General features: G+C 41.1%; 3 protein-coding genes across 4 annotated transcripts; all 3 read left to right on the top strand.

Moving 5' to 3' along the window:
• Positions 1 to 1,250: 1,250 nt before the first annotated feature.
• LOC136968014 (uncharacterized) lies at positions 1,251 to 2,899 on the top strand. Its single transcript, XM_067262015.1, has 2 exons — positions 1,251 to 2,060; positions 2,817 to 2,899. The coding sequence occupies exons 1-2, from the start codon at positions 1,277 to 1,279 to the stop codon at positions 2,897 to 2,899; spliced, it is 867 nt and encodes a 288-aa protein (XP_067118116.1). The 5' UTR covers positions 1,251 to 1,276.
• A 7,564-nt stretch (positions 2,900 to 10,463) lies between these two features.
• Positions 10,464 to 19,740, top strand: zgc:136872 (uncharacterized protein LOC678524 homolog). Of its 2 annotated transcripts, XM_067261658.1 has the most exons (22): positions 10,464 to 10,545; positions 11,131 to 11,383; positions 11,512 to 11,581; positions 11,686 to 11,804; positions 12,306 to 12,439; positions 12,539 to 12,713; positions 12,887 to 12,961; positions 13,947 to 14,032; positions 14,538 to 14,612; positions 15,078 to 15,238; positions 16,161 to 16,327; positions 16,502 to 16,513; positions 16,797 to 17,005; positions 17,151 to 17,190; positions 17,436 to 17,510; positions 17,767 to 17,824; positions 18,073 to 18,134; positions 18,262 to 18,330; positions 18,486 to 18,564; positions 18,701 to 18,817; positions 18,936 to 18,988; positions 19,325 to 19,740. In XM_067261658.1, exons 2-22 carry the CDS (start codon positions 11,147 to 11,149, stop codon positions 19,349 to 19,351), a joined length of 2,100 nt encoding a protein of 699 aa, XP_067117759.1. In that variant the 5' UTR covers positions 10,464 to 10,545; positions 11,131 to 11,146; the 3' UTR covers positions 19,352 to 19,740. The 2 variants fall into 2 exon arrangements, with proteins under 2 accessions (XP_067117759.1, XP_067117760.1); XM_067261659.1 differs by lacking the exon at positions 18,262 to 18,330.
• Positions 19,741 to 21,601: 1,861 nt separating this feature from the next.
• On the top strand, positions 21,602 to 25,686 carry LOC136967744 (E3 ubiquitin-protein ligase TRIM16-like). Its single transcript, XM_067261660.1, has 7 exons — positions 21,602 to 22,242; positions 22,708 to 22,803; positions 22,914 to 23,147; positions 23,406 to 23,565; positions 24,213 to 24,326; positions 24,639 to 24,668; positions 24,810 to 25,686. Exons 1-7 carry the CDS (start codon positions 21,643 to 21,645, stop codon positions 25,334 to 25,336), a joined length of 1,761 nt encoding a protein of 586 aa, XP_067117761.1. The 5' UTR covers positions 21,602 to 21,642; the 3' UTR covers positions 25,337 to 25,686.
• Positions 25,687 to 26,358: the final 672 nt, after the last annotated feature.

Below are 26,358 nucleotides of genomic sequence, written 5' to 3'. Positions count from 1 at the left end.
TGAAATGATGTTGTATTAATAAATCCCATGGATTTGGTACTTTTAAAGGTGTTCTTAGTAGTTGTTTTGGGTCAGTGGCGGAATGTTTGTTCGCCCCATAGGGCCACTAAAGTTGGGGCATAATAATAACAAGACACAGGTGGATAAGACAAACGAGAAGTGAAACCCCTCAACGAGACACAGGTGAAAACAATGACAGACACGGAAACACTAAGCAGGAAAAAAAACTAAAACAACATTGGGGCACGGCCACAGCCGTGACAGTTTTGTATGTTAACCTGTCAGACTGGTTGCAAATTCTTTGTCAACCACTCCCAATGTCAACTATAACCCTATAAATGTGGACAGTTTTATATTTAATCTTATCATACTTTCTTCATACACCTCTTCTATTGCTGTGGGATGGTTATGATTGTTTCTTCTTGACACATGTAATCAATGAACATATGAGTACTCCTCTTCAACAACATGGCAATCCTTCACGTCAGATGTGTTGTTTGATAGAAAACATCAGATACCTGATAGACATAATTGTTTGATATTCCTGTTCAACAATCTTTACCTTGGCGTCTACTTTTACTTGTTGGGGGAATTATTTTACATTTACTTGAGTACAATCGGTGAGTATCACTTTATAATTCATAATTAATTTAATATTGTTATAATCTTACACATTTAAAATGATTTATTATTATTATTGTTATATGCTTACAACTACTTGTAGATTATTGCAATATGATACTAAAGAAGATAGGGATACATATTTGGGTTATGGAATCCTGGATAAAGCACTGCTTGACCATTACCTTATGTTTCTGCACATTTATAAAATAAATGTAAAGTACTTAAGTTGGATAATAGTTGGTTATGGTCCCATTTTTGCAGGGTTACCTTGTGAGCTACACCCTAATGTGTATAAATATGTATGCTGTTATTCTTTAGAAACCAGAAATAGATTTGGCATCAATTATTGCATACAAATTAGTAACACAACATCAGAATCAAAATTTGTTTTTATTGTCATGTAAGTTTACACAAACACAGAATTTACTGTGGCAGAAAGGTGCAAACAATAAACATATACGGATCTTAATGGAAAAAAAAGTAGAATGTATAAATAAATTAAAGTCTAATACTAAAGAGCTATAGATATAAAATATATAAAATAGATAATATTGGCTCTCTATGGTAGAAAAGAAAACTATCCCGTAATGATAATCATGAAATGTTCCTGTCCTGTAGGTTCCATCTGCTGCAAAAAAAGGATCCTTCCCCGATGGCCTCCAGAGACAGGAGGATTGTTCTTCTGGGAAAAACAGGTGCTGGAAAGAGCAGCACAGGAAACACCATATTTGGTGGTGAGAAAGTGTTCGAAACATCCAGTTCCCCTCATGCCTTAACAGATAAATATACACCTGAGTCCAGGATCATTGAGGGAATAAATGTCACTTTGATCGACACACCAGGTTTCTTTGACACCAGGATCTCTGACGTTGAGCTGAGAAAAGAAATAATTAATTGTATGACAGAGTGTGCCGGAGGTGTTGATGCATTCCTAATTGTGCTAAAAGTGGAGAGAGTTACTTTTCATGAGAAAGAAATCTGTACAAAAATCAGAAAATCATTTTCAGATGAAGTTTTTAAATATGCTACAGTCCTTTTCACTCATGGCGATGACCTCGAAGGCAAAACAATTCAGGATTTTGTTAAAGAAAATTATGAACTCAGTGAACTGGTGCAGAAGTGTGGAGGCCGCTGTCATGTCATCGACAATAAGTGCTGGAACTGGGGTAGGAAGAACAGGAACAGAAGCAACCAGGTCCAGGTGTCAGAGCTACTGAAGACCATCGACCAGATGGTGGAGCAGAACGGAGGAGGCTGCTACACCAATGAGATGCTCCGGGCAGTGCAGGAGAAAATACAAGCAGAGGAAAGTAGAATAAGACAGAAGTCAGGTGGTAAACTGTCTAATGAGGAGATTCACAGCCTGGCTAAGGAAAAGGTTAAGACCAAGTTATCTGTCAAACTGGCTGGCATAGGAACAGGAGTCTTGCTGGGAGGTGTGCTTGGAGTAGGAACAGCAGCAATTGTAGCCTTGTATATAATAGTATTAGTAACTAAAGAAGAAGGACCAGCTGCAGAAGCATTAAAAGCACTAGGATCAGCAGGAGGAGGAACAGCAGCATCAGCAGGAACATGGTTGAGTACAGCAGCAGAAGGTATATTATTTCCAGCAAAATATATGTTAGGAGCAGGAGCAGTAGCAGGAGCAGTAATAGGAGGGATATTTGGGTCTGATGCAGCTGAGGGAGCAGAAACAAAAGGACAAGCAGTAGAAGCAGCAGCTACAGCAGTCTATGACAAAGCTAAGGCTGTTTGGATAAAGTGTATGATCTGGGCAAGGAGTCCTATGAACTGAATTCTTTATGAGAAGATTGTTCTGAAAATGTCTCACAGAATATAGGTTAGACTGGAATATGAAGAAGGAAACATGCTTTATGTTAATTTTATCTAGAGATTTTTGTATCTTTGGTATATACTATAGTGAGGAACAAATCAGTGAAAGAAACATAATTCCCTCCACCAGAGACGGATGGTGACAGAGAGGTGCATAGAGAATAAAATGTGCAAGTGGATGTTGAAACTGAATTATTTCTAATTGTAAATCAGACAATGCAATAACGGATTATTAAAATGTTTTATGCTTTTGTTTTGGTTAAGCAATAAACAAGCCTACTGATCCTAAAGTTATTGTCATCAGTTTATTTCTTTAGCTGAGTACTGGCTGACCTGAGAGTGTTGCTAAACACCTCCAGGTCTGGAGGACTCAGGTCCCCTGAAGCAGTTAGATCAACGAGCACCAGGCAGCATCACCAACTCACTGGAGGTTCAGGACTAGAAGAAGCCCACTTTTAGTTGTATTTAACCGGCACCATTTTCCCTTGTTCATTTAATAGACGCCCATTATTTGGGGGTTAGAACAGTTTGTGTCTGTCTTTATCTGTCTTTGATTCTATCTTTCTTTCTGATTCTGAACTACATCCACTTTCTAATTTCAAAATACATGAGTGATAGGGCCTTTTCATCTGCTGCTCCGAAGGCTGTGGAACAACCTCCCTGACCATCTTAGGGCCCCTCAGACTACAGATGTTTTTAAACTAAACCTAAAAACATATATTTTTTTAAATGCTTTTGACTCAATGTATTTCATAGGTTTTGCTTTTAACTATTTATTGACTTTGATTTTTTTAAATTATTAACTGTATTATCTTTTCAAATTAGCATTATTATATGCTCTGTAGCACTTTGAGATTGCTTTAATGTAAAGTGCAATACAAATACAATTTATTATTATTATTAGCTGAATACAAATTATAGCACCCTCCCTTGTTTAGTAAAATGAAAAAAGAATGGAGTGTACCTGGATCACAAGGCAGGTACTCTGTCCTTCTACAGTGTCGTCTCTGAGACAGTGACCCTCCTCCACAGAGTCCAGACCATCTTCACCCAGCCACTTTACGCTGGGTTTTACCTTGCTTGGTATGGTGACAGTGCAGAGATTGTTAAACTGTGGTAGAGGATCTTATAGACAGGTGCTTAGAGAAACATTTAAGACAAAAGGAGCAGAACAACTAGAACAGGAAGACAGTCATGAGGTAAAAGAACAAGGACTTTCAGGGGTAAGGGGCATGGTATAGTGCATCAGCCATCATGTTCTGACAGCCTCTCACAAATGCAGGACATCAAGATCATAGGGCTGCAAGAACACACTGTTAGGATAACTTATTTATCAAGTAATGCACAGAGTCGTCGGATTCAAAGAAAGTTCAATGCTTGCCGGCAAGGAGACGAAATCTGATTGCAATACAAAGTTTGTCTGGTTCACAAGTCTTCATGTAAGACCATTTAACCCTCGTGCTGCCTTCGGGTCACATGACCCAAAGGTTCATAACGAACCATCGTTGTGTTTACCCAATTTTACCCAATACAAAAACAAATAAAAATAATTTTCTTTTAACCATTCCAATCTGGGGGGTCTGAGACAGCCCGACAGTTAAAAGAAAATGCTTCACTTTGTTTTTGTATGAGGTAAATTTGTCGCAATACGACGGTGGGTCACAATGACTGATGGGTCAGAATGACCCGAAGATAACACAAGGGTTAAACATATTGGTGAGAAGTCCCCTCCCCTGAATATCAGCTGTCAAGGTGATCGATCCCAGAGGTAGAGTGCGTGTGCACGTGGAAACTTACTGAGTTCTCTGACCCTAGGCTTGACCGTATGATTCACTCAACACAGATAAGGTTAAACACATTTATTGCACCTCTAGTATGATCATGGTCAACCTAGGTCAGTTTGTTTACGTAAGCCTAGTGTCATCTATAGGTCATGTGGGGAGAGGGTTCTCTACTGACAAGACATGCTGAGCACCAGTATTTTCAGAATATAACGTTACATCCTAAATTTCTCCGACACACACACCACCTCATCAGGCACTGATTTGCGTTCTGCCGCAAATGTAAAAAGGTAAGGGGGTTGTAGTGAGTATAATCAACCAAAGGACCTGTCCCAACATACATTTCAAAATGCTGAAGCGCCTAAACCAATGCTAAAAACGTATTCTCCATCACAGAATAGTAGGAATTGAACTTCTTTGAATAGAAACTAACAAGAAGTTTCATATACATTTGGACCAACCTGTAAAAGCACAGCCCCTGTGCCCACCCTTCTGGTATCCACGTACATTGCAAAAGGTTGACCCGTTTGTGGAGCAGCCTGCACAGGTGCAGAGCAAGGCCTTAACATCCTCAAAGGCCCTTTGACAGGTGGGGAAACGCTCAACCTGATCCTTAAAGTTTAGGAGGTTGGTGCCATCACCATTGGAACGTTTGTACAGGAGGAACCCCAGCAATACCCCACCATCCTCATGAACCTGGCAAACTCTTTCTTGGTGGAGGGAGGGGGAAACTGATCGATTGCCCCGCACTTTCACCCTCATCAGGCGTACCTGACCCTGGCACCACTGTACCCAGATAGGTCACTGTTGCCTTTGCAAACTCACACTTGGTGAAATTGACTGAGCCGCACCCAAGCTAAACGGCTAAAAAGGGCCTGAATGCCCAGCAGATGATCAGCCCAGGTGTCACTGTAGATCACCACATCATCCAAGTATAATTGTCTGGTGTGTGTTGAAAACCTGTCAGACTGGTTGGGTCGTCCTTATGTGAACCAGTCCTTACCGTAATCTTGAAAATGATAAGTTCACATCTAAACCTTTCATCATACTTTTCTTCATACACTTTTCTTCTTTTGCTGTGGGATGATGTTATTGTGATTGTGTTTATTCTCGACACATTTAATGAATTGATTTATGAGTAATAATCTTCAACAACATGGCATTCCTTAACGTCAAATACTTTCTTTGTATTTGACGTCTAGTCTTCCTGTTCAACAAGTTCTACCATGGTGGCAGTGGCCAGGAAATGCAACAAGGGTAAAGGTGGTGCCATCTTGTTTGTCACCCTCCCTCTCTTGCCCAACTTTTCCTAGTCGATGAATACTAGAATAGATACATTTTCTCATTTCCTACTGTTATAATACGTCTACGCTCCCAGAACTTTGTCTACTTTCATTAGTTAGGGGAATAATTGTACATTTACTAAACTATAATGGGTGAGTATTACTTTATAATCTTATGTATCAGTTTCAAAATTATTTGTTATTATTATTGTATGCTTTATACTACTTTCAGATAAGTATGATATTAAAGTAATCACATTTTCTGCATAGCTGTACGTAATGTTGATAAACATTGTATCTGCTTTGGGAACAGGAATAGATATTCCCTAAACTTACTCCTTAGAAATCACATAGAATGATAATGATGACATGTTCCTGTTCTGTAAACTCTGTTCCATTCACACAGATGTTAGTAAGAGAGTCAGGGGGTGAACTGTCTGAGGAGGAGATTCAAAGACAGGCTAAGGAAAGGGTGGAGACCAAGTTACATGTCAAATTGGCTGGCATAGCAACAGGAGTCTTGGTGGGAGCTCTGCTTGGAATAGCAACAGTAGTAGTAGCAGCTTTGGTCTTAGCTAAAACAATGGTAACAACATTTAAAGTAGGAAGCGTAGCAGCAGCAGCAGCAGCAGTAGAGGCTGGGGTGGGAGTTGGAGTGGGGCCAGGGTTAGGTATAGCAGCAGGAGTTGTTGTAGGAACAGCTGCATTAGCAGGGGCAGCAGGAGGAGGAATAGTTGGGTATAAAGCAGCTGAGGGAGCAGAAACAGCAGGACAAGCAGCAGAAGCAGCAGCTACAGCAGTCTATGACGAAGCTTGTAAAACCTTCACTTTGTAATATGTTTCCCTTGTAATTGATTTCATTAATTTGCGATGTTATTAAATGTCTATGTCATTTAACTTTACTTTGATAATTCTTGCTGTGATTTAACCCAATAGAGTCAAATATCTGTAATTCTATAAGTATTGGCCTAGTTTGGTTGTTTTAATCCATTGTTCAGTTTCCTTATTCCTTTAGTAAACCGTAAGGGAATAGTTTTGGTTGTTTGGACAATATCAAACCCCCTACAGTTGCTATCAGGATGTGAAGTTTATTGCAGCCAAAATGACAAAAAGTGCATCTCAACAATGTCACGACTCTGCCTTTACTGTAAAATCATAGCATTCCTTTGCATCAAACACGTTGTTTGATAGCAAACGTCAAAGACCTGATAGACATCTTTGTCTGGTCTTCCTGTTCAACAAGCTTTGCTATGGCGCAGCCGCCAAGGAACGCCACGATTGGTTGGCAGAGGTGGTGCCATCTTCCTGGTCCTGCCCTTCTTGCTCCACCTGTCCTACAGACGATAAAGACGGTTATAGATTTTTATTTTTTGCATTTGCTACTTTTATAGTACACTTACACTCCTCATTTGAACGTTCTTGAATCAAGAAGACAAGAAGGCTTTTTTTTTACTTTCACTTTTTAGGGGAAGAATTGTACATTTCATAGTACAATGGGTGAGTATTTCTTTGTATGATCTTACATGTCAGTTTTCAAATGATCTGTTATTGTGATGATATGCTACTTTCTACAGTGACTATGATATTAATGTAGATAAAGAGACACATATTTGGATTGTGGAATACTGGAGAAAGCACAGCTCTATTATTGACTGTAGCTTATGCAAACTGTCATGTGAGACATTTAAAATATTTGGATCAACAATATAAAACATTTGGAACAGCATAGTGTTCTTATTTTTGTTACTGCATGCATGTTTACCTCACCCACACTTGCTACATGGATTGAGAGTACTAACCTGGTGAGGCAGACCCGCCATTTTGATTGGTGGGTGGGGTGGTTAAAGTACTATTTTATGCATAGTTACTTTCTTGTGATACTTTCTTGATTATTGTGTTACCTTCTTGTGTACCCTAATGTGTATCAAACCCTTACATCAAACCCATACCCTAAAGTGTTTAAAAAATTTGATATCCTATGGGAACAGTAATATGATCTTTAGTAACAGGAAATATTTTGCCTCAGTCACTGCATACTGTACTATTTCTTCTTAGCTATTTCCTGTTTTTATCTTGCAGCCCGTCAGAGGATCTTTGGTAGGTCTACACTGCCCCACATATTCTGTTGGAATTGCACCTTGCATATGCGTACATTTAAGGGCCAGGGAGATGTGCACAAAGGGCGGGGGGCAGAAAGGGGGAGTCCCCAATGTGACAACAAGCTTGGACCCCCTTGTGGGGACCCCCTTGACAGTCGTGGTGCAAAAGGTGGGTCACAATGACCCGAAGGCAGCACAAGGGTTAAGCAGGGGCATGGCCGTGTGCGTGACAACCTGTTTTGTTGACATCGTCTCCTCGTGTTTGGTCCTGCCTGTCAGGAATCACACCCCTCCAGTAGAACCGGAGAGGTAGGGACTTTACTATTGCTGAATAATCCCTGACAATTATACCACGTCAAGACATCTTATGCACATTTCAAATGCATTCAAAAGAGACAAAATGGGCAAGCGTTAGGCCTCCAGGTAAATCTGTGTCCTCAGTGTAAGAGACTAGTTTAAACTTGTTATAATGATGACTGTAAATACACCACTGGCAACGCTGTACTGCTTAGAGGATCTTATTGTTTTAGATTTGGAACTGTCAGTTTCCCACATCGATGTTGAGACATCCCTGTTAAAGTCGTCCCCTCATGTGCGATCCTGCATCTCAGGAATCCCATCCCTCAAGTCAAGACCTGTGGGTGTTTACTGTACTGTTGTTGAAGTGAAATGCCTTCCTCAGGCCTCCAGCTAAATCGGTCCCCCTTGTGTCGTCAGTAAGAGACAGATTTATAACCATCACCCGCATCACTGTAGTGCTTTATACATTATCACACTGTAATATATGGAGGGGGGGGGGGGATAACCTGGATTACAAGGCAGGTACTCTGTCCTTCTACAGTGTCGTCTCTGACACAGTGCCCCTCCTCCAGGGTCCAGACCACCTTCACCCAGACACTCTGTCCTGGGATTTATCTTGGTCAGTCAGGCGTCAGCGCTGAGATGATTAAGATGTTATAGAGGATCTTATACAATTATCTTTTAGATTTGGAACTGCCAGTTTCCCACATCAATTGCCTCCAATTTCGTTGTACAGTATAGGCTACAATGACAAGTAAAGATATTCTGTCGATGTTCAGACATGCTCCCTGTTAAAGTCGTCCCCTCATGTTTGATCCTGCATCTCAGGAATCACATCCCTCAAGTCAAGACCTGTGGGTGTTTACTGTAGTATTTTGGAAGTGAAATCCCTGCCATAAAACTTGCTAAATGCAAATGTCTTATGTTTTCAAAAGAGTTAGGTGTGGGCGTATTGTGGCAGCCCCAGTGATCCGAAGCCGCCTCGCAGCGAGTTTGGGCGCCGTCACTTTAAGAAATCTCTCAATTCCCGCTCTGCACGGCTGCAACCCATTTGAATGTTGTTATTTGTTCATTATAAGCACGTGCTTTTGACCCTCTTTTGGTCGCGAGTCTCCGGAATTGTGTGCGTCTTAGCCTTGGTTTTGTCTGTGGCTTGCAACAGTATTGGGGATACAAAATAAAGTATGTGTTAACTAACAATTTGTGGATCCTAATGTGTACTTATAATCATCAACACAAACACACAAATGAAAGCTTACTGCAGACACACAAGTGAGCCAGTAGTTAATTCTCAAAGTTGACAAGTTGGAAGCAGAAAAAGTGGCCACGGGTAAGTAAGGCCTCCAGGTAAATCTTTGTACTCTTGTTGTCTCAGTGTTAGAGACATCAGATAAAACGTGTTCTACATAATGACACAAGGATGAGGTGGGACGGACCACGTTTCTCAGGCCTCCAGCTAAATCGGTTCCCCTTGTGTTGTCAGTAAGAGACAGATTTATAGATTAAACTTATTATCTAGGCTGCATATTGATTACAGTAAAAACCATCACCGGCATCACTGTAGTGCTTTATACATTATCACACTGTAATATATGGAGGGGGGTAACCTGGATCACAAGGCAGGTACTCTGTCCTTCTACAGTGTCGTCTCTGACACAGTGACCCTCCTCCAGGGTCCAGACCACCTTCACCCAGACACTCTGTCCTGGGATTTCTCTTGGTCGTTCAGGCGACAGCGCTGAGATGATGTAGAGGATCTTACATTTAGTCATTTAGCAGACGCTCTTATCCAGAGCGACTTACAGTAAGTACAGGGACATTCCCCCCGAGGCAAGTAGGGTGAAGTGCCTTGCCCAAGGACACAACGTCATTTTTGCACGGCCGGGAATCGAACTGGCAACCTTCTGATTACTAGCCCGCTTCCCTAACCGCTCAGCCACCTGACATCTTATACATTAGTCTGTTAGATTGTGAACTGTCCGTCCCCCACATCGATGTTCAGACATGCTCCCTGTTAAAGTCGTTGACTCATGTTTGATCCTGCATCTCAGAAAACACATCCCTCAAGTCAAGACCTGTGGTGTGTTGTTGAAGTGAAATTCCTGCCATGAAACTTGATAAATGTACATTTCAAACTTCTTTGAATGTATTTGAAATTCGAAAGTAGAGGACACATCCTTGAGGTGATCCAGTGGATGACATCAGCCCTTCCGAAAAAACAATAATTCCCTTTCACTCTCTCTGTGTTCTCTGCATGAGGGTATCTCAAATTCATCCTGCAACACCAGAAACCAAGCTAAAATCATTTATAAGTTTCCTAACTAAAATCTGTGGCTGAATATTATAAGCAGTGGAGAAATCAATAAAAAGAAATTTTTTCATGTTTCAATGTTTTGGGCTGTTGTAAATGCTTCAGTACTATGTATAAAGTTTCCTATTGCATCCTCCACACGTTGCTTATATGCAAATTAGTTCCATGTACACAACAATCAGTCAGCCTGACGTCACAAGAACCACCTCAGGCGCTGTAAGGTAAACTATACATACCCAAGCAGCAGCTTGCATCTCTTTTGTTTTGTCTGAAGACTGGAGTTCTATCTATTAGTCTTTTCCAAAGCATCTGGGGTAAGATATTTCTCATCATTTAAAGTTGGCAGTAGAATAGTACTTTATTGATCCCAGGGGGAAATTGCATGAAGTTGCAAATTACAACTTTGCAATTGCATGCAAATTGCAACTGCAGCGTTGCAAATTGCAAAGATATTGCTTGCAATATTACAACGAAATATGTTCTGCTTTGTTGCAAACGCTCATTTGGAGAATAATTGGGTTCACGTCTGGTTATTTTATAAGTTAGTCTCTATACACTGCATACATTTCGCTTTCATAATGACGTTATATTTGTGCTTCATTCCTGAGCGAGCAATAGAAGATTTGGAGCACAGAAAAATACATTTTGCAATGACATTATGTTTTGAAGAGTAATCATTGGAAAATATTGTTCCAATCTTTCAAAAGTTATTTTTCAACCTTTTAAAACTTTTTTCTCACGTCAATGAATCTGTTCGCCTTTACTGAGCCGATCATCTTACTCAAAAATCGTATCTATTGTACCTTTCAAACGATTTTTTTTTTTTACAGAAAAACTTAAAACCAGAAGTGAGTGTATTCGTCTATTTAACAAATCACATTTTTACCCTCCTTGCACAGATAACTTTCTGCAACAATGCCTCCTCCTGGTGTGTGTCTAAATATCATGAAAGAGCGCCACAAGAAAGATGGCCGTGGTAGCCTTGCCAACCCCCTGAAATTCCTCAACCAAGACTTTGAACAGATGAAGCAGTACTGTATTGCTCGGGAGGTTCGCTTTGTCGATGACATGTTTCCCCCAGACCATAATTCAATTGGCGAAGGACTACTGTCCCCCTCCGACATGGGAAGAGTGCAGTGGTTGAGGCCACATGTAAGTTATTTGACCTTGACTTGGGCCGTTACACAGCACAACATCCCCAAAGTAATAGTAGGCTACTACTCTCATTGTTTGTGAAGGGCATGAAATCTGAGTCTCAATGATCAATTCCTCACTTTCAGAAAATTGCTCAGAATCCCTCTTTTATTGTTGATGGAATTTCAAGATTTGATTTTGGGCAAGGCATAGTTGGTAGGTGGATCTGATTGTTCTTTTCAAATACATTTACATCACAAACACTGACTGTTTAAATGCAATATGTTGTACCTACTGACTCATTCCTTGTCCCTGTTTAGGTAACTGCTGGTTCCTTGCCTCCATTGGGGCACTGACATTCCAAAAGCATATCCTGGAACAAGTTGTGCCTCTCAATCAATCATTTCAACAAGAATATTGTGGAATATTCCATTTCAGGGTAAAGTCTGATAATATTTTAACAGGAATAAAAAAGAATTAAGCGAAGTCATGTTGTTGTCATTCATAGCACTAGATATGTAATGATTCTCTACTATAGCACTTATCAACAGCGGGTAAAATTTTTTGTGGTGCAATTTTTTGTTGTTGTTGCAAAACCCTCATCAATGTAATACCTAAAATAGATGACACTAAAAAGTTCTCAAATAATCATAATTTCCTTTCAGATTTTTTGGAAACATCAACAGCAATATTTGAAACAAGACATGTTATTATTCAAATATCTTGAATATATATTATATATAAATATATGTATATATATTTCTAGTGCCATATTACCTAGTGTTATGGTTCTTCAAGGATTTATTCAAGGTTTTCTCATTAATCTTCATCCAAGTCATTGGGCTCAGTGGCTGTTGCACAACCATTCGGGTCTTCCAATATTTTTGGAGACCCTGATGAAAATAATATCTTAAAATGAATGTTCTCTCCTATCTTTTAGTTCTGGAGGTTTGGAAAGTGGGAGGATGTTTTGATTGATGACAAGCTACCGACAATTGACGGCAATCTCATTTTTGTCAGATCCAAAACTCCAAATGAGTTTTGGCCTGCTTTGGTGGAGAAGGCATACGCCAAGTATGTAAACCAAGTATTTTAGTCATTTAACCAAGTGTTTTGGATAACAACACGGTTGCATTGGTTTCATAGGTCATAATGTATGTACTCTTTTGCCAGAGTTTGTGGCTCCTATGCAGACATGAATGCAGGGACGCCCTCTGAGGCTTTGGTGGATTTTACTGGCGGGATCCACTTGTGTATCCAGCTTGCAGAAGGCCCCCCTAACCTATGGGATCTAATGTCTAGAGCTGCCCAAGCAAAATCTCTGATGGGGTGTGGTACTCCTCAAGGGGTGAGTGTAAAACAACCTCATGCAGACACTTGGATACAGCAACTGTGAAGACACACTGACGAAACAGTGGTTGGCCTTTTTTTGCACAAATGTAAACAGAGTTGTGCTGTGTTTCTAATAAATAACATTGTTCCATTTATTTCATCGGTCTTGATGCTTGTTTTACACTGTAGGAAACATCAGCCAACACCGTCGCAGAGAACGGATTAGTGAGGGGCCATGCATACACTGTTACAGGTGTCACTGAGGTACAGTATGATCTGAATGGATGATAATGGCAGCTACCAGATAACATTCATGTATGACATTCCTAGATTTATCTCATTGTCTTCATTGACAGCTGGAGTATCAAAAGTTTATATTTATACCTTATGTATGTATTTGTCTTAGAAGTTTTCAGCATAGCACAACTGATTCATGTATTATATTGTATACAGCTCTGGAAAAGATTGAGACCACTGCACCTTTTTCTTTCCCTTAAAAAAAAGTTGATAAGGACAATTTTGAGTGAGGACCAGAAGGGGCAGATTTGAAGTTGTCCTTATCAAACTTTTTAAAATGGAAAGAAAAAGTGGTCTCTTCATTTTTTCCAGAGCTGTATGTATTTAAACAACATATACTGTACTGTATGTGCTCAATACAAATGTATTGCAGGACAATAAAGTTCATATTATCTTATTTACATTTAGTCATTTAGCAGACACTCTTATCCAGAGCGACTTACAAAAATGACAGGGACATTCCCCCGAGGCAAGTAGAGTGAAGTGCCTTGCCAAAGAACACAACTTAATTTTTCACGGCCAGGAATCAAACCGGCAACCTTCTGATTAATAGCCCAAGTCCTTAACTGCTCAGCCATCTGACTCCTATTGTATCTGATGTATGATGTGCATCTCCAAACCAAGATTTATGTAGGTTGAAACGTATACTCCCCTGTGATATATTGCACAACAACTATAATTTGATGAAAAGGACCACATTATTTAAATATGCCTTAATAAATGTTTTATTAAGTCTAGCAGGAGAAATAGGTTCCCTTGGCAATTGTATCATAACAATTTTTTATATCTTAAATAGACACCATTAGGGTCCTACAAAACTGTTTAAACAAAAGTAATGCTGGTACATGGGAACCTATTTCTCCTACTAGACACACCTGCAAATAATACGTAAACATGTCCTACTTAAACTGTTACTAAAGTACTAAACACTTGTCTCATTTAAACTCCTCAGCTCACGAGAAATGGAAGACCAGTGAAACTGGTGCGTCTGTGGAACCCCTGGGGCGAAAGGGAATGGAACGGGGATTGGAGCGACAAGTAAGACAACACACTAGTAATAATAAATAAAAAAATTGCACCACCTATTTTGTTGTCTTCCCCTGCCTTACTCCAGAGCTGTAGACAGGCTTCCTCTGCCTTACTCCAGAGCTGTAGACAGACTTCCTCTGCCTTACTCCAGAGCTGTAGACAGACTTCCTCTGCCTTACTCCAGAGCTGTAGACAGACTTCCCCTGCCTTACTCCAGAGCTGTAGACAGACTTACCCTGCCTTACTCCAGAGCTGTAGACAGACTTCCTCTGCCTTACTCCAGAGCTGTAGACAGACTTCCCTGCCTTACTCCAGAGCTGTAGACAGACTTCCCCTGCCTTACTCCAGAGCTGTAGACAGACTTCCTCTGCCTTACTCCAGAGCTGTAGACAGGCTTCCTCTGCCTTACTCCAGAGCTGTAGACAGACTTCCCCTGCCTTACTCCAGAGCTGTAGACAGACTTCCTCTGCCTTACTCCATTCAGCCTGTTCAAATTACCATTTTATGTTTTTAGGTCCCCCTTGTGGCAGAACGTGAGTCCTGAGGATCGTCTGAAATGTCTCTCAGTGAAGGATGACGGAGAATTCTGGTAAGCACAGAAACCCCACATGGTTTACTGTTTAATGTTATTAAATGTATAAACGTGAATGGTGGGTTATTGAAACATTGTACAAGCAGGGCACTTATTTTTTGATGGAATTAAATAAAACGACAAAAACATCTATAATAGAGAGGGAAGCATTCACCAGCAAACTCAACTTTGCTGGTGAATTGAATAGTTTCAGTTTTAGGATGTCATTACGCTGCCGCAAACCAGTATTTCAAAGACTGAAACATGATTGTGGGAGTCAGGTGGTTGAGCGGTTAGGGAATCACGATAGTAACCTGAAGGTTGCCGGTTTGATTCCCAGCCGTGAAAAATGACGTTGTGTCCTTGGGAAAGGCACTTCACCCTACTTGCCTCGAGGGGAATGTCCCTGTACTTACTGTAAGTCGCTCTGGATAAGAGTGACTGCTACATGACTAAATGTAAATTTAATGATTGTCTTAATAGGATGACAATTGAGGATTTCTGCAGCAACTACTCAGATTTGGATATCTGCTCTCTGTGCCCTGACTTCCTTGATGGAAATGCATCATGTCACTGGGGGTGTTCCGTCCATGATGGCAGATGGCTTGCTGGAACTACTGCTGGTGGATGCTTAAATTATCGAGGTGTGTATGATAATAATATCCCCCCAAAAAAATAGATTTCGATTTTTGCTATTGTTGTGGAAAGAGAAGTCAGCTCTCCTCAGAAGGATATTCAAAAATAGTCGGAGACGGAATATCTTTCAAACTCAAGGTGGCTTGATGGTTTATTCAGCATAACGCAGTTAGTACATGGAAGGTTAAAAAAGCAACCACATGTCATTATATAGACGCATATGAGGAACAATCCCCCGCCCTGCATGATTCTATTTCACAACCTTCTAGAAGGTTTTAGGTTCTCAGCCTAAACCAGTTCCTCTCTCTTCCATCATTCCTTCTCTGGCTTCTGCTCTATGGGTTTTACCTTCTAAACTTTGGCGAGACCTCTATTGTTCTGCTATTGAGACACTCGCACACACCCCAGTCTCCCCTAACGCTGACTCCCCCTTTCTCCTCACTGTTCTGGGGAGCCTGCCACTTTTGAGACATGACTTCGCCCCTTGGGGATACTCTTAGCTCTTATGTTCTAGCTTTCTGATCGGTTACAGTTGTTAGCTATCTGGACCTCCCCCCTCGTTCACTGCCCAACAGCCTTGTGTATGTAAGTCTCACTCACAACATCCACACTACGTGAGATACGCACACTCATTCATATCTTTAGACTGCCAAACTAAGCTCCCCCCAGCCCTTGTCTCCTTACACTGGGTTGAGTCTGTTCCTTGGTGTAATTCTTAATGCGTAGGCCTAGATTCCTCCATCTTAGGCCCATGGCCTTTGCTCTGCGTACCACACTGGTCACCAGCCTGCCCAATAATCAAGAATCCACCACACTATTTAAAATAAATGTACTTGCTAAAATACTTACTCAGTCCACTTTTAATACAAAGATTCATCCGAAATCTGGAATGGTCGGAAAAATACTATTGACTGACATTTTGCCTTTTAGACAGTTTCTGGACAAACCCTCAGTATCGGTTAAAGATTGAAGGTCTGGATGAGGATTGTGCTGAGAAACAAGGGGAAAAAAACATGCTGGTCTCTCTGATGCAGAAGCCTGACAAGCGAAACAGACGCCTGGTTAAAACCCTCCACATTGGATTCTCCATTTTTGAGGTCTGTGTAAACCAGATTTTCTTTTTTTCCACATCTCATGGTGGCAGTGTCTTTACTTTAGTTGATGTTTTGGAAAAAATATTTATGTATCAATTTATTTGTATTTTTATGTGTAGTATTTTTACTAGAATAAGTGCCTGTTCTTAAATGTATTTTTCTTGTATTTAATTTCAGGTGCCTGAACAAGTAAGTAACCATTATAAACTATATAAACTTTTTATACCACATACAAATTGTGCATTTCGAAAATACAGCAGAAGATCAAGGATCAGAAATGTATAGTTCTAACAGTTCTAACAGATCTAACAGACTATTGTGGTGGTCAGAGTCAAGGAATGATCTCTAATTACCTGCTTCAGCCTGATATGGTTGTGAGAGACACTGAATGTCATCACAGTAGCATTGGACTCACATGGCCCAATAAAAAGTATGGGCTGCATATGATAGATACCATTACATATTTCCACAGTACAAGCGTCTGAAAGGAAAGTTCCCAGCATCTTTCTTTGCCACCAATGCACCTGTGGGTCAATCCAAGAATTATCTAAATGCTCGTGAAGTCATGGAGCTGTTCCGTCTGAAGCCTGGTGAATATCTGATCGTGCCATCCACCTTCAAACCGAACGAAACAGCTTCCTTCATCTTGTCCATCCTTTCCAAGGCAGAGACCAACATCCAGTAAGCACAACTCAATTTTCTACAAGTGCTTTGGCAAAACAAAATGTAGTCAAATGTAATATTTGTTACAAAAGAGGAATGATGTTATGGCTGTAAGATTGTGGTTTATGGAAAATCCTCATAAGACTGGACCTTGTTTTCTCAGTGAAAATTCTGATGGTCATGAACACATGGAAGTCACAAAGGTATGTAGAAAGTATTGCAACTTGAACAGAGAAGCCATGAGAGGGCATAGTATGACTACATCACAACCTATAGCATAGTTGAACACCCTGAATGGTTTACATAATCAGAATAAAATATTTTTTGTTACTAATAACACATTAATGGTATTAATGACAACAAAAGCGATAACATTTCCTCATAAGAATTTAATCTGCGATTAAATTTTTTACATGCATCCTTTGCTAAATACATGCATCCTTTGCAGCCCAAACCGATGGAAAATGAAGACAATGAAGACAATAAAAACAAGAAAACGCTTTTTCGCCAATACTCTGACAAGGTTGTAGAAATCAACATAACTTACTGACAGTTTACCACACCAGAAATGTGTCTTGTATGAAGAGAGGTACATCAAAAGCATACAGTAATATATATATGATAGCTTTGTAATAAAGTAAAGAGATCTATTTTTTTGAAAATTCGTTTTGGCCTTTAGCGTTTAACTTTGAGGAATTAGATTTTTTTTTATACAAGATGACTTAACTCAATTTAATGTAAAAAAAGGTTTTACAATTGTTTTTTTTTCCTCTGAGAAGTATGAAGAAGTGGATGCTGAGTTGCTTCAAAAAATTTTGAACGACAATGTTCTTAAGGGTATGTACTGTCAATGTTCTTAAGGGTATGTACTGTCAATGGCTGTCAACCATTTCTTAATAAGTTTCTGGGTGATTAGGGAATGATACAAAATCTCCAAATCCCAAAATCAAATTCCATGTGGGCGGAGCATACAATGAGAATATCTTTCAACAAAAATCATTATTATGCATGTACTGTACAGAAATGTTGAGTTCTGTCATATGTACAGTACATGATTAGGTTTATGATTTATTTTCTTCACGTAGGACAAACAAACAATGGTGGCTTCAGCCTAGATTCCTGTCGAAGCATGGTTGCTCTGATGGATGTATCCTACTTGCACGTGCAACAGCCACTATTATACAGTCATATTAAGGAATACTTCAATCCCAGTATACTTCATGAAATGAAATTGTGCATGCCATTAATTAAAGATAACCTTAATATTACTTAAGACATCCATCACTGGAAAACTGAACAGTGCAGAATTCCTCCGTCTGTTGAGGAAAGTGAACATGTTCCAGGTAATAATGGATACATTTATTCTACATATATCCATTCTACACTTCTGTCTTCAGGGCTAGAAATACCACAAGTCCCTTGATGGTTTCCCCTTAAAACATTGTACTTTTATTAAGAATATTTGACCTGAATGTTCTTGTGTCTCATTGTCCTAAAGGACATCTTCTTTGCAACGGATGTCTCCTTCACTGGAACTTTATCATTGAGTGAACTGAGAAATGCAATCATGGCTTCAGGTAAATCTGCTCAATATCCCAAGTAATTTATCCATACCTCAACTTCTTCACTATGTTACGAGACTAAAACAGACAGAAAGTAAATTCTGAGGCTCTAATGATATACTTTTAACCAAGGTCTTTGTTTCTGTTTTAGGAAGGACGGTCAGTGATGGCATGCTGAACCTGATGGCCGTACGCTATGGCGGCTCGTCTGGAAACATGTCCCTGGAAAGCTTCATAAGCCTGGTCCTTCGCCTGGACTGCATGGCCAGTACGTCCACGACAACACAAAACAGACACTTAATTTAAGGGCTCATTCAGATTTACAGTGATTTTTCTATATTCTTGGACTACGGACTAAACTGTCATTAATTGAACTCTTTCGACAGAAATATTCCGGCAGCTTTCTGAAGGATCAACCATGTCTCTTCAGGAATCTGAGGTAGTAATTCAAAAGTGTTAATTTAATGTTTCAAGCTGTGTAAGTGCTGTCTTTGTATGTTACTGTGTTAAAGTATAACATCAATGACACACTTTCACATCTTTCATGGTTATTAGGGGAGTCAGGTGGCTCAGCGGTTAGGGAATCAGGCTAGCAATCTGAAGGTTGCCAGTTCGATTCCCAGCCATGCCAAATGACGTGTGTCCTTGGGCAAGGCACTTTACCCTACTTGCGGGGGAATGTCCCTGTGCTTACTGTCAGTCGCTCTGGATAAGAGCGTCTGCTAAATGTAAATGTAATAAGGTTTAACCCAAGGTTTTACTTTTTCTTTTTCAGTGGATGTATATGTCAATGTATACTTAAACCATTTACCTCTGGATGATGGATCAACAATGTTGGAATAATTCAGATGCAGCTAATGGACAACATGTTGAACAAGTTGATGTTAACTGTACAGTATTTGCAAAATGTCCGCAATTTAAAAAAAATATTTAGTCAACATTTTCCTCTAGTGTTGCTAGAATGACCCTTACAATTGATCTTATGATATCACATTTATTATACTAGAGTTTTCTTTTAAAAAACCTTTACAAAAACTTTTTAACAACCTTTATATAAAATAGAAACATTTAACTAGCTATTTGTTTGTCCTTTTTCCAATATGCATGTTTTTTATTTTTTGTTTTTTTTAAGATACTCAAAATATGCTTAAAAGATGCTATTTTTTTTTAAACTAACTTTATAGCTATTATGAACTAGCTATTTGTCAATTTTCCAAGATGCATGTTTTTTAGAAAGATGCTCTGGTGAAATAAAAATCACACAACAACAAATGGTGCAATTTCCTTCATCATTGTCTATGACAGGCAGAAAACCTGCAGTCTACGTTCGAATCTTAAGCTCTTATGTCACAATTCCCTAGTAACATAAAATGTTACACTCCATCCCACCAGGTGCCTTTTCTTTCTGAATGACTGTTTTTAAATAACATTCCCTTCTTCCCATGTTGTGGGGCTTTATGTGAGAGGGATCTGGACGCAGAAATGGAGAAGCCCCTCATTGCAATGTGCAATTCGGAGCGAGGCTCAATGTGGGCGAGGCTCAACGTTTTGATTGACCAATGACACTTGACTCGGAAGTAACATTCTCAAACGAGAGTTGTGGCAGAGAATGTGTAATATTTATACTATATATTAAACAGGTTCTGGTTGTGGTACAGCAGAAGAACTGAAGCTGAACAGAAGCTGAACAGAGGCTAAGCAGAAGCTAAACAGTAGCTAAGCAGAAGCTAAACAGAGGTTAAACAGATGCTAGCAGAACCTAGCAGAAGCTAAACAGAATCTAAGCAGAAGCTAAGCAGAAGCTAAACAGATGCTAGCAGAACCTAGCAGAAGCTAAGCAGAAGCTAAACAGAAGCTAAACAGAAGCTAAATAGATGCTAGAAGAACCTAGCAGAAGCTAAACAGAAGCTAAGCAGAAGCTAAGCAGAAGCTGGCAGACAGCTGGCAGAGAAGCTCAAAAAGCTCAATGAATCATTTTGACAGAGGGATCATTTATACAGAAATTTTGCTAAACATTTCCCTCCCCCTCCCAACTTTTCTAAGATAAAAAATACCCTGACTCTCCGACCCGGGTCTGATGTAATTAAACCCTTGTGTTATCTTCGGGTCATTGTGACTCAAATCAAATCAAATTTGTATATCCCTTTTTACACGCAAGCATGTCACAGAGGGCTTCACATACACCCATAGAACTGCCCCTCAACCAACCTAAACCCTCAAGGAAGACAAGGAAAAACTCACAGAAAAACTCTCAACAGGAGAAAAAATGGAAGAAACCTTGGGAGGAGCAATTCAGTGAGGGATCCCCTCCTCCAGAGACGGTTGGTGAGAGAGAGGAGCAGAACACATGCTAAACATAGTCATACAGTGTCAATGGGTTTTGAAACACCAAAATCCATTGTTCAACTTTATAGATGTAGGACAGGACCGGGAGACTCGCGATCAGGTCCAGCATTGGCCGACTGACGACCAGGCAGGTGCTGACAGCTCAAACCCCCCACAAGACAAGGGATGTGTGTGTGTGTGGAGGGGGGACAGAGAGAGGAAAGCAGGGATTAGAGAATGCCAGGAGCAGCTAACAGTTACAGTCATAATAGAATGAGATCCCCACTGGTCAAGTGTGGACTGGTGCAGCAATTTAACAGAGCAAAAAAGGGGTATTTGATGCAGCCCCACACACCAAGACAGCGACAGCCCCCTCAGTTGGAACATGAAATCTGTTCCAGGGGAAAGACCCCCCCACGGGTTGTGACAACTTTACCTCATACAAAAATAAAGTCAACACTTCCTGTTTCAAACTGGACTGTCTTTTCTGCTCCCAGACAGCTCACACCGAACCCAAACACACTCAGTCCTCTCTCTGGGGGGATGAATAAATACGTCTCTCTCTTTCTCCTGACTCGAACTTACTCTGTCTCGATCTCAGTCTCTCTCTTCTCTCCACCCCCTCCTAAACTCCACCCCCTGACAACCAGGAAATCCCTCCCTCCTCCCACAATAGTTGTTATTCTAAAGAAACGAAACTTATCTAGCTGCCTTTCTCTTTCTCCGTTTGTGTTTCTGTGTGAGAGAGATTGTCACTACCACTCCAGCATGGCCCAGCAGGGAGTTGTGCTGGACCAGGACCAGTTCTGCTGTTCTATCTGTCTGGACCTTTTAAAGGATCCTGTCACCCTCGCCTGTGGTCACAGCTACTGTAGCAGCTGTATCGAGGGCTACTGGGACAAAGATGAGCAGAAGGGAATCTACAGCTGCCCCCAGTGCAGACAGAGCTTCACTCTGAGGCCTGCTCTGAAGAGGAACAACATGCTGGCTGAGGTGGTGGAGAAGCTGAAGGAGACAGGAGGAGCCCAGGCCGCCCCCTCTGAGCTGACCAGTCCAGCTGGGCCAGGAGAGGTGACCTGTGACCTCTGCACTGGGCCCAGGAAGCAGAGAGCCCTCAAGTCCTGTCTGGTGTGTGTGGTGTCCTACTGCCAGACTCACCTCCAGCCCCACTACCAGTTTCCTGGGCTGAAGAAACACAAGCTGGTGGAAGCCACGTCTGGACTGCAGGAGATGATCTGCTCCAGTCATGACAAGCTGCTGGAGCTCTTCTGTCGGACAGACCAGCAGTGTATCTGCATGCTGTGTACCATGGATGAACATAAAGGCCATGACATAGTATCAGCCAAAGCTGAGAGGAAGGAGAAACTGGTAAGACTAGAACTCCTAGTTGGTAGAAGTTACAATGTACAAGTGTGTGCACAATATATTGTGATTCTTTTTTTTTTCAATATGTAAGTAGAGTTATGGCAATATTTTTACAATATGACGTCCATTTTACCCTACTGGTTGAGCTACCAACACGCAACCTACTCTGCACCTGCGTCACGTGTGCATTCACTGCATACACAGAAATTGCTTGAACTAAGTTCACTAAGTTGTATGTACAACAAAGAAAGTTATTGAAAACTGTTAATGTTTTGGAAATTGTTGAATATCAGTTTCTTCTCTTTTTTTTCTTTTTTTATTGTGATTCGTATCGAATCGTGAGCTGAGTGTATCGTTACACCCCTAGTGTTCAGTGTTGGTGTTCAATGTGTTCTGACAGAGGTCCACTCCACCAGAGTCCTGTACTGTAACTCCTACTGTGTTGTTGTCATGTGTGTTGTTCTCCAGGACAAGCTGGTCCTGAGTCAGCAGGAAGTCCAGCAGAGAGTCCAGCAGAGAGAGAAGGAGCTGAAGGAGCTCCAACAGGATATGGAGTCTTTCAAGGTCAGCATCAGGATCTACACTACTGGAGCTGTGCTACTGTGCTAGTAGGTTTATTCGTCTCACTTTTTCTTTTTCTCTCTGTCTCACCCTCTCTGTCTCTCTCTTCTCAGCGCTCTGGCCAGGCAGTAGAGAAGGACAGTGAGAGGATCGTCTCTGATATGATCCGCTCCATTGAGAGAAGGCGCTCTGAGGTGAAGGATCTGATCAGAGCCCAGCAGGGGGCAGCAGTGAGTCAGGCTGAAGGACTGCTGGAGAGACTGGAGCAGGAGATAGCTGAGCTGGGGAGGAGAGACGCTGAGCTGGAGAAGCTCTCACACACAGAGGACAACATCCACTTCCTCAAGGTAACAAGACTACCAGCTTGAACCCACTGTGTGTGCTCAGGTTTAACTCTGCTTAACCTGTGTGTCTGTATCTCTCCCTCCCTCCCTCCCTCCCTCCCTCCCTCCCTCCCGCCCTCCCTCCCTCCCTCCCTCCCTCCCTCCCCTCCCTCCCTCCCTCTCTCTCTCTCTCTCTCTCTCTCTCTCTCTCCCTCTCTCTCTCTCTCTCTCTCTCTCTCTCTCTCTCTCTCTCTCTCCCTCTTTCTCTCTGTCTCTCTCCAGAACTACCAGTCTCTCTCCAGTACCAGTGTATCTTCAGATGTCCCCAGCATCTCTGTTCCTCCTCTTCAGTACTTCAAACATGTGACTGAGGTGGTCTCTGAGCTGAGAGACAAACTAGAGGAGCTGATCCAGAGAGCGTGTTCCAACATCTCCACCACAGGTGAGCTGGTTAAACACAGCAGGTCTGGAGAAACTTCAGATTATCCTCATGGATATAGACATTGTTTAGAGAAGAAAGTTTCTCTATGGAAGCTTTTCAAACTGATGACCATCAAAGACACATTTCAACTACTTTATTTGTTTGTATGACCAGTTTCTCAAATTTAAGTTACAATTCGTTTTTTTGATGACTAATCAAATCAAAAATCAAATCAAAATTGATATTTGGATAGCCCTTTTTTACAAGCAATGTCACAGAGGGCTTCACATACACCCATAGAACTGCCCATCAACCAACCTAAACCCTAAGAGGAAAAACTCCCAGAAAAACTAGAATACAATTGTGGACTACAATAATGATGTGTCCCATATCTCAGAGTATGAGGGCATCCACCGCAGTCCAGAGTAACTTTCATTCCCCTCAGCCTCACTTAGGTTTAAAATAGTGACCACGCCCATTCATTTGAATATAACAAATGGAAATGTGGCCATTATGAAATAAATGTGGCATTATGAAATAATAGTCCCCTGAAAAAAAATATATGATTTGAATATTTTTACTTTTTGTCATATATCTATGTATATATTAATTATGTTGTTTAATTTCTGGATTTATTTCATATATTTAATATGGACTGAAATATGAAGCCCCAACTCCAGTTCCAGACCCAGCTCCAGATGGAAACATTGTGACAACAAAGAGGTCAACCCTGGTGGTGTTCCTGGCGTTAGTGATCTATCTGATACTGCAACACAATCCAGGTACTTGTCCTCAGATTCTTTACCATTTAGTGTGAAAACCGGTTTAAACCGGTTATTCAGTATCCTCCTCTCAGATCAGATATAAATATCAGATGTAAATATGGTATATCATGCACTGAACCCAGGTGATCACAAAATAGTTTTTGACATAATCTCCGTATTGTTTTGATGTGTAAGCCTTGAGAAAGGAGGGTTGAAATGTGATGAGATCTTCAAACTGTGCAGACTGCAGCACATATCGCTAGATCTTATTTATGTGATTGTGTGTATGTATCTGTATATGAGTGTATGTGTTTGTGTTCCTGCCTCCAGAGCCCAAGACCAGAGCAGACCTCTTACGATGTGAGTCTCTGAAGTGTCCAGGTCTCTCTCCACTGACACGTGTTGAATGATGAATCTGATCCAGAACAACAGCAGCTTTAACATGGGGACACATGAATGGACGTGTTATTAACTGTGATCTGGCCTCTGCTCTGCTCCCAGATTCCTGTCAGCTCACTCTGGACCCAAACACAGCACATACACGCCTCTCTCTGTCTGAGGAGAACAGGAAGGTGACATGTCTAGAGCAGCGGCAGCCATATCCTGACCATCCAGAGAGGTTCACCAAGTCCTACCAGGTGCTGTGTAGAGAGGCTCTGTCTGGACGCTGTTACTGGGAGGTGGAGTGGAAAGATCGCAATGTTGACATAGCAGTCTCATATAAAGACATCAGCAGAACAGATTTAAGCGCTAGCTTTGGTACCAATAACAAGTCCTGGAGTTTATGCTGCTCTAGAGGTGGTTACATGTTCAGACATAACAGTGTAAAAACTGCAGTATCAGGCATTCAGTCCTCCAGAGTAGGAGTGTACCTGGATCACAAGGCAGGTACTCTGTCCTTCTACAGTGTCGTCTCTGAGACAGTGACCCTCCTCCACAGAGTCCAGACCACCTTCACCCAGCCACTCTACCCTGGAATGTATCTTGGTTTCTATGGTGACAGTGCACAAATTATTAAACTGTGGTAGAGGATTTTATTGATGAGTGATATTTTTATACCATCATACAGACCCCTGTAATTGTTTTATTTGTTTTATAATCATTGTTATTTTGTTCTAAAACTACTGACCTTTCACCTTGATGATTGTATTAGTCTTGGCTCTACTAGACAATATACATCACTGTCTACTTCCTCTCCTGCTACTCAGTTAATAGAGTTTTACTAATGATGTGTTGTAATGTTTGGGTACATGTGCTGCTCACTATTGAGATGGAAGTGTTCATGTAGTGTTGTTTGAGTAATCTGTTCATTCTCTCTCCTGCTTTGATCTCCTGGTAGTTGATATCATGCACCTGCACAGCTGAATAAAGACATGTGAATGACCGTTCAGAGTTATATATTGGTCTAAGAATGTGTGGTACAAGAAACTTTCTGTCTCATTTTATTACTCAGCCCTCTCACTCCTTCACTTCCTGTTGCTTCATCTCCACACTCCCCCTCCATCCCCTCTCCATATGCTTCTCTCCTTTACTCCCCTCTTCCCTCCCTTACAACTCCCTTTCTTCCTCTCTGTTAGAGCTTAAGTATTTTTTACAATTAGTCATTTAGCGGACGCTCTTATCCAGAGCGACTTACAGTAAGTAAAGGGACATTCCCCAGAGGCAAGTAGGGTGAAGTGCCTTGCCCAAGGACAGAACATAATTTGTGATACGTTTGTGTGTGTGTGTGTTTGTTTGCCATACTTTTCACGATGGATGCTAATGCAAAGACTCCTTCCTCTCCTGGGTGGACTGTCATCTCTCAGGTATGAGGCTGGGTGTGGACACGTTGAGTGACAGGGCAGAAGTGGGCCAGAGCCTGCAAGGGAGACACACCCCCTTCCTTTCTCTCTCCACAGCATGTCACAACAGGCATGACACAGCTGGGGAGGGGAAAGGGAGAGAGAGAGAGAGAGAGAGAGAGAGAGAGAGAGAGAGAGAGAGAGAGAGAGAGAGAGAGAGAGAGAGAGAGGCTGCTTGAAAAAGCAAAGATATGATATTGTTTTAAGAT

Source organism: Osmerus mordax, chromosome 23, assembly GCF_038355195.1.
Source record: "Osmerus mordax isolate fOsmMor3 chromosome 23, fOsmMor3.pri, whole genome shotgun sequence".
Lineage (NCBI taxonomy): Eukaryota > Metazoa > Chordata > Actinopteri > Osmeriformes > Osmeridae > Osmerus > Osmerus mordax.
The sequence above is the reverse complement of the archived record's forward strand: the minus strand, read 5'-3'. Positions and strand labels throughout refer to the sequence as shown.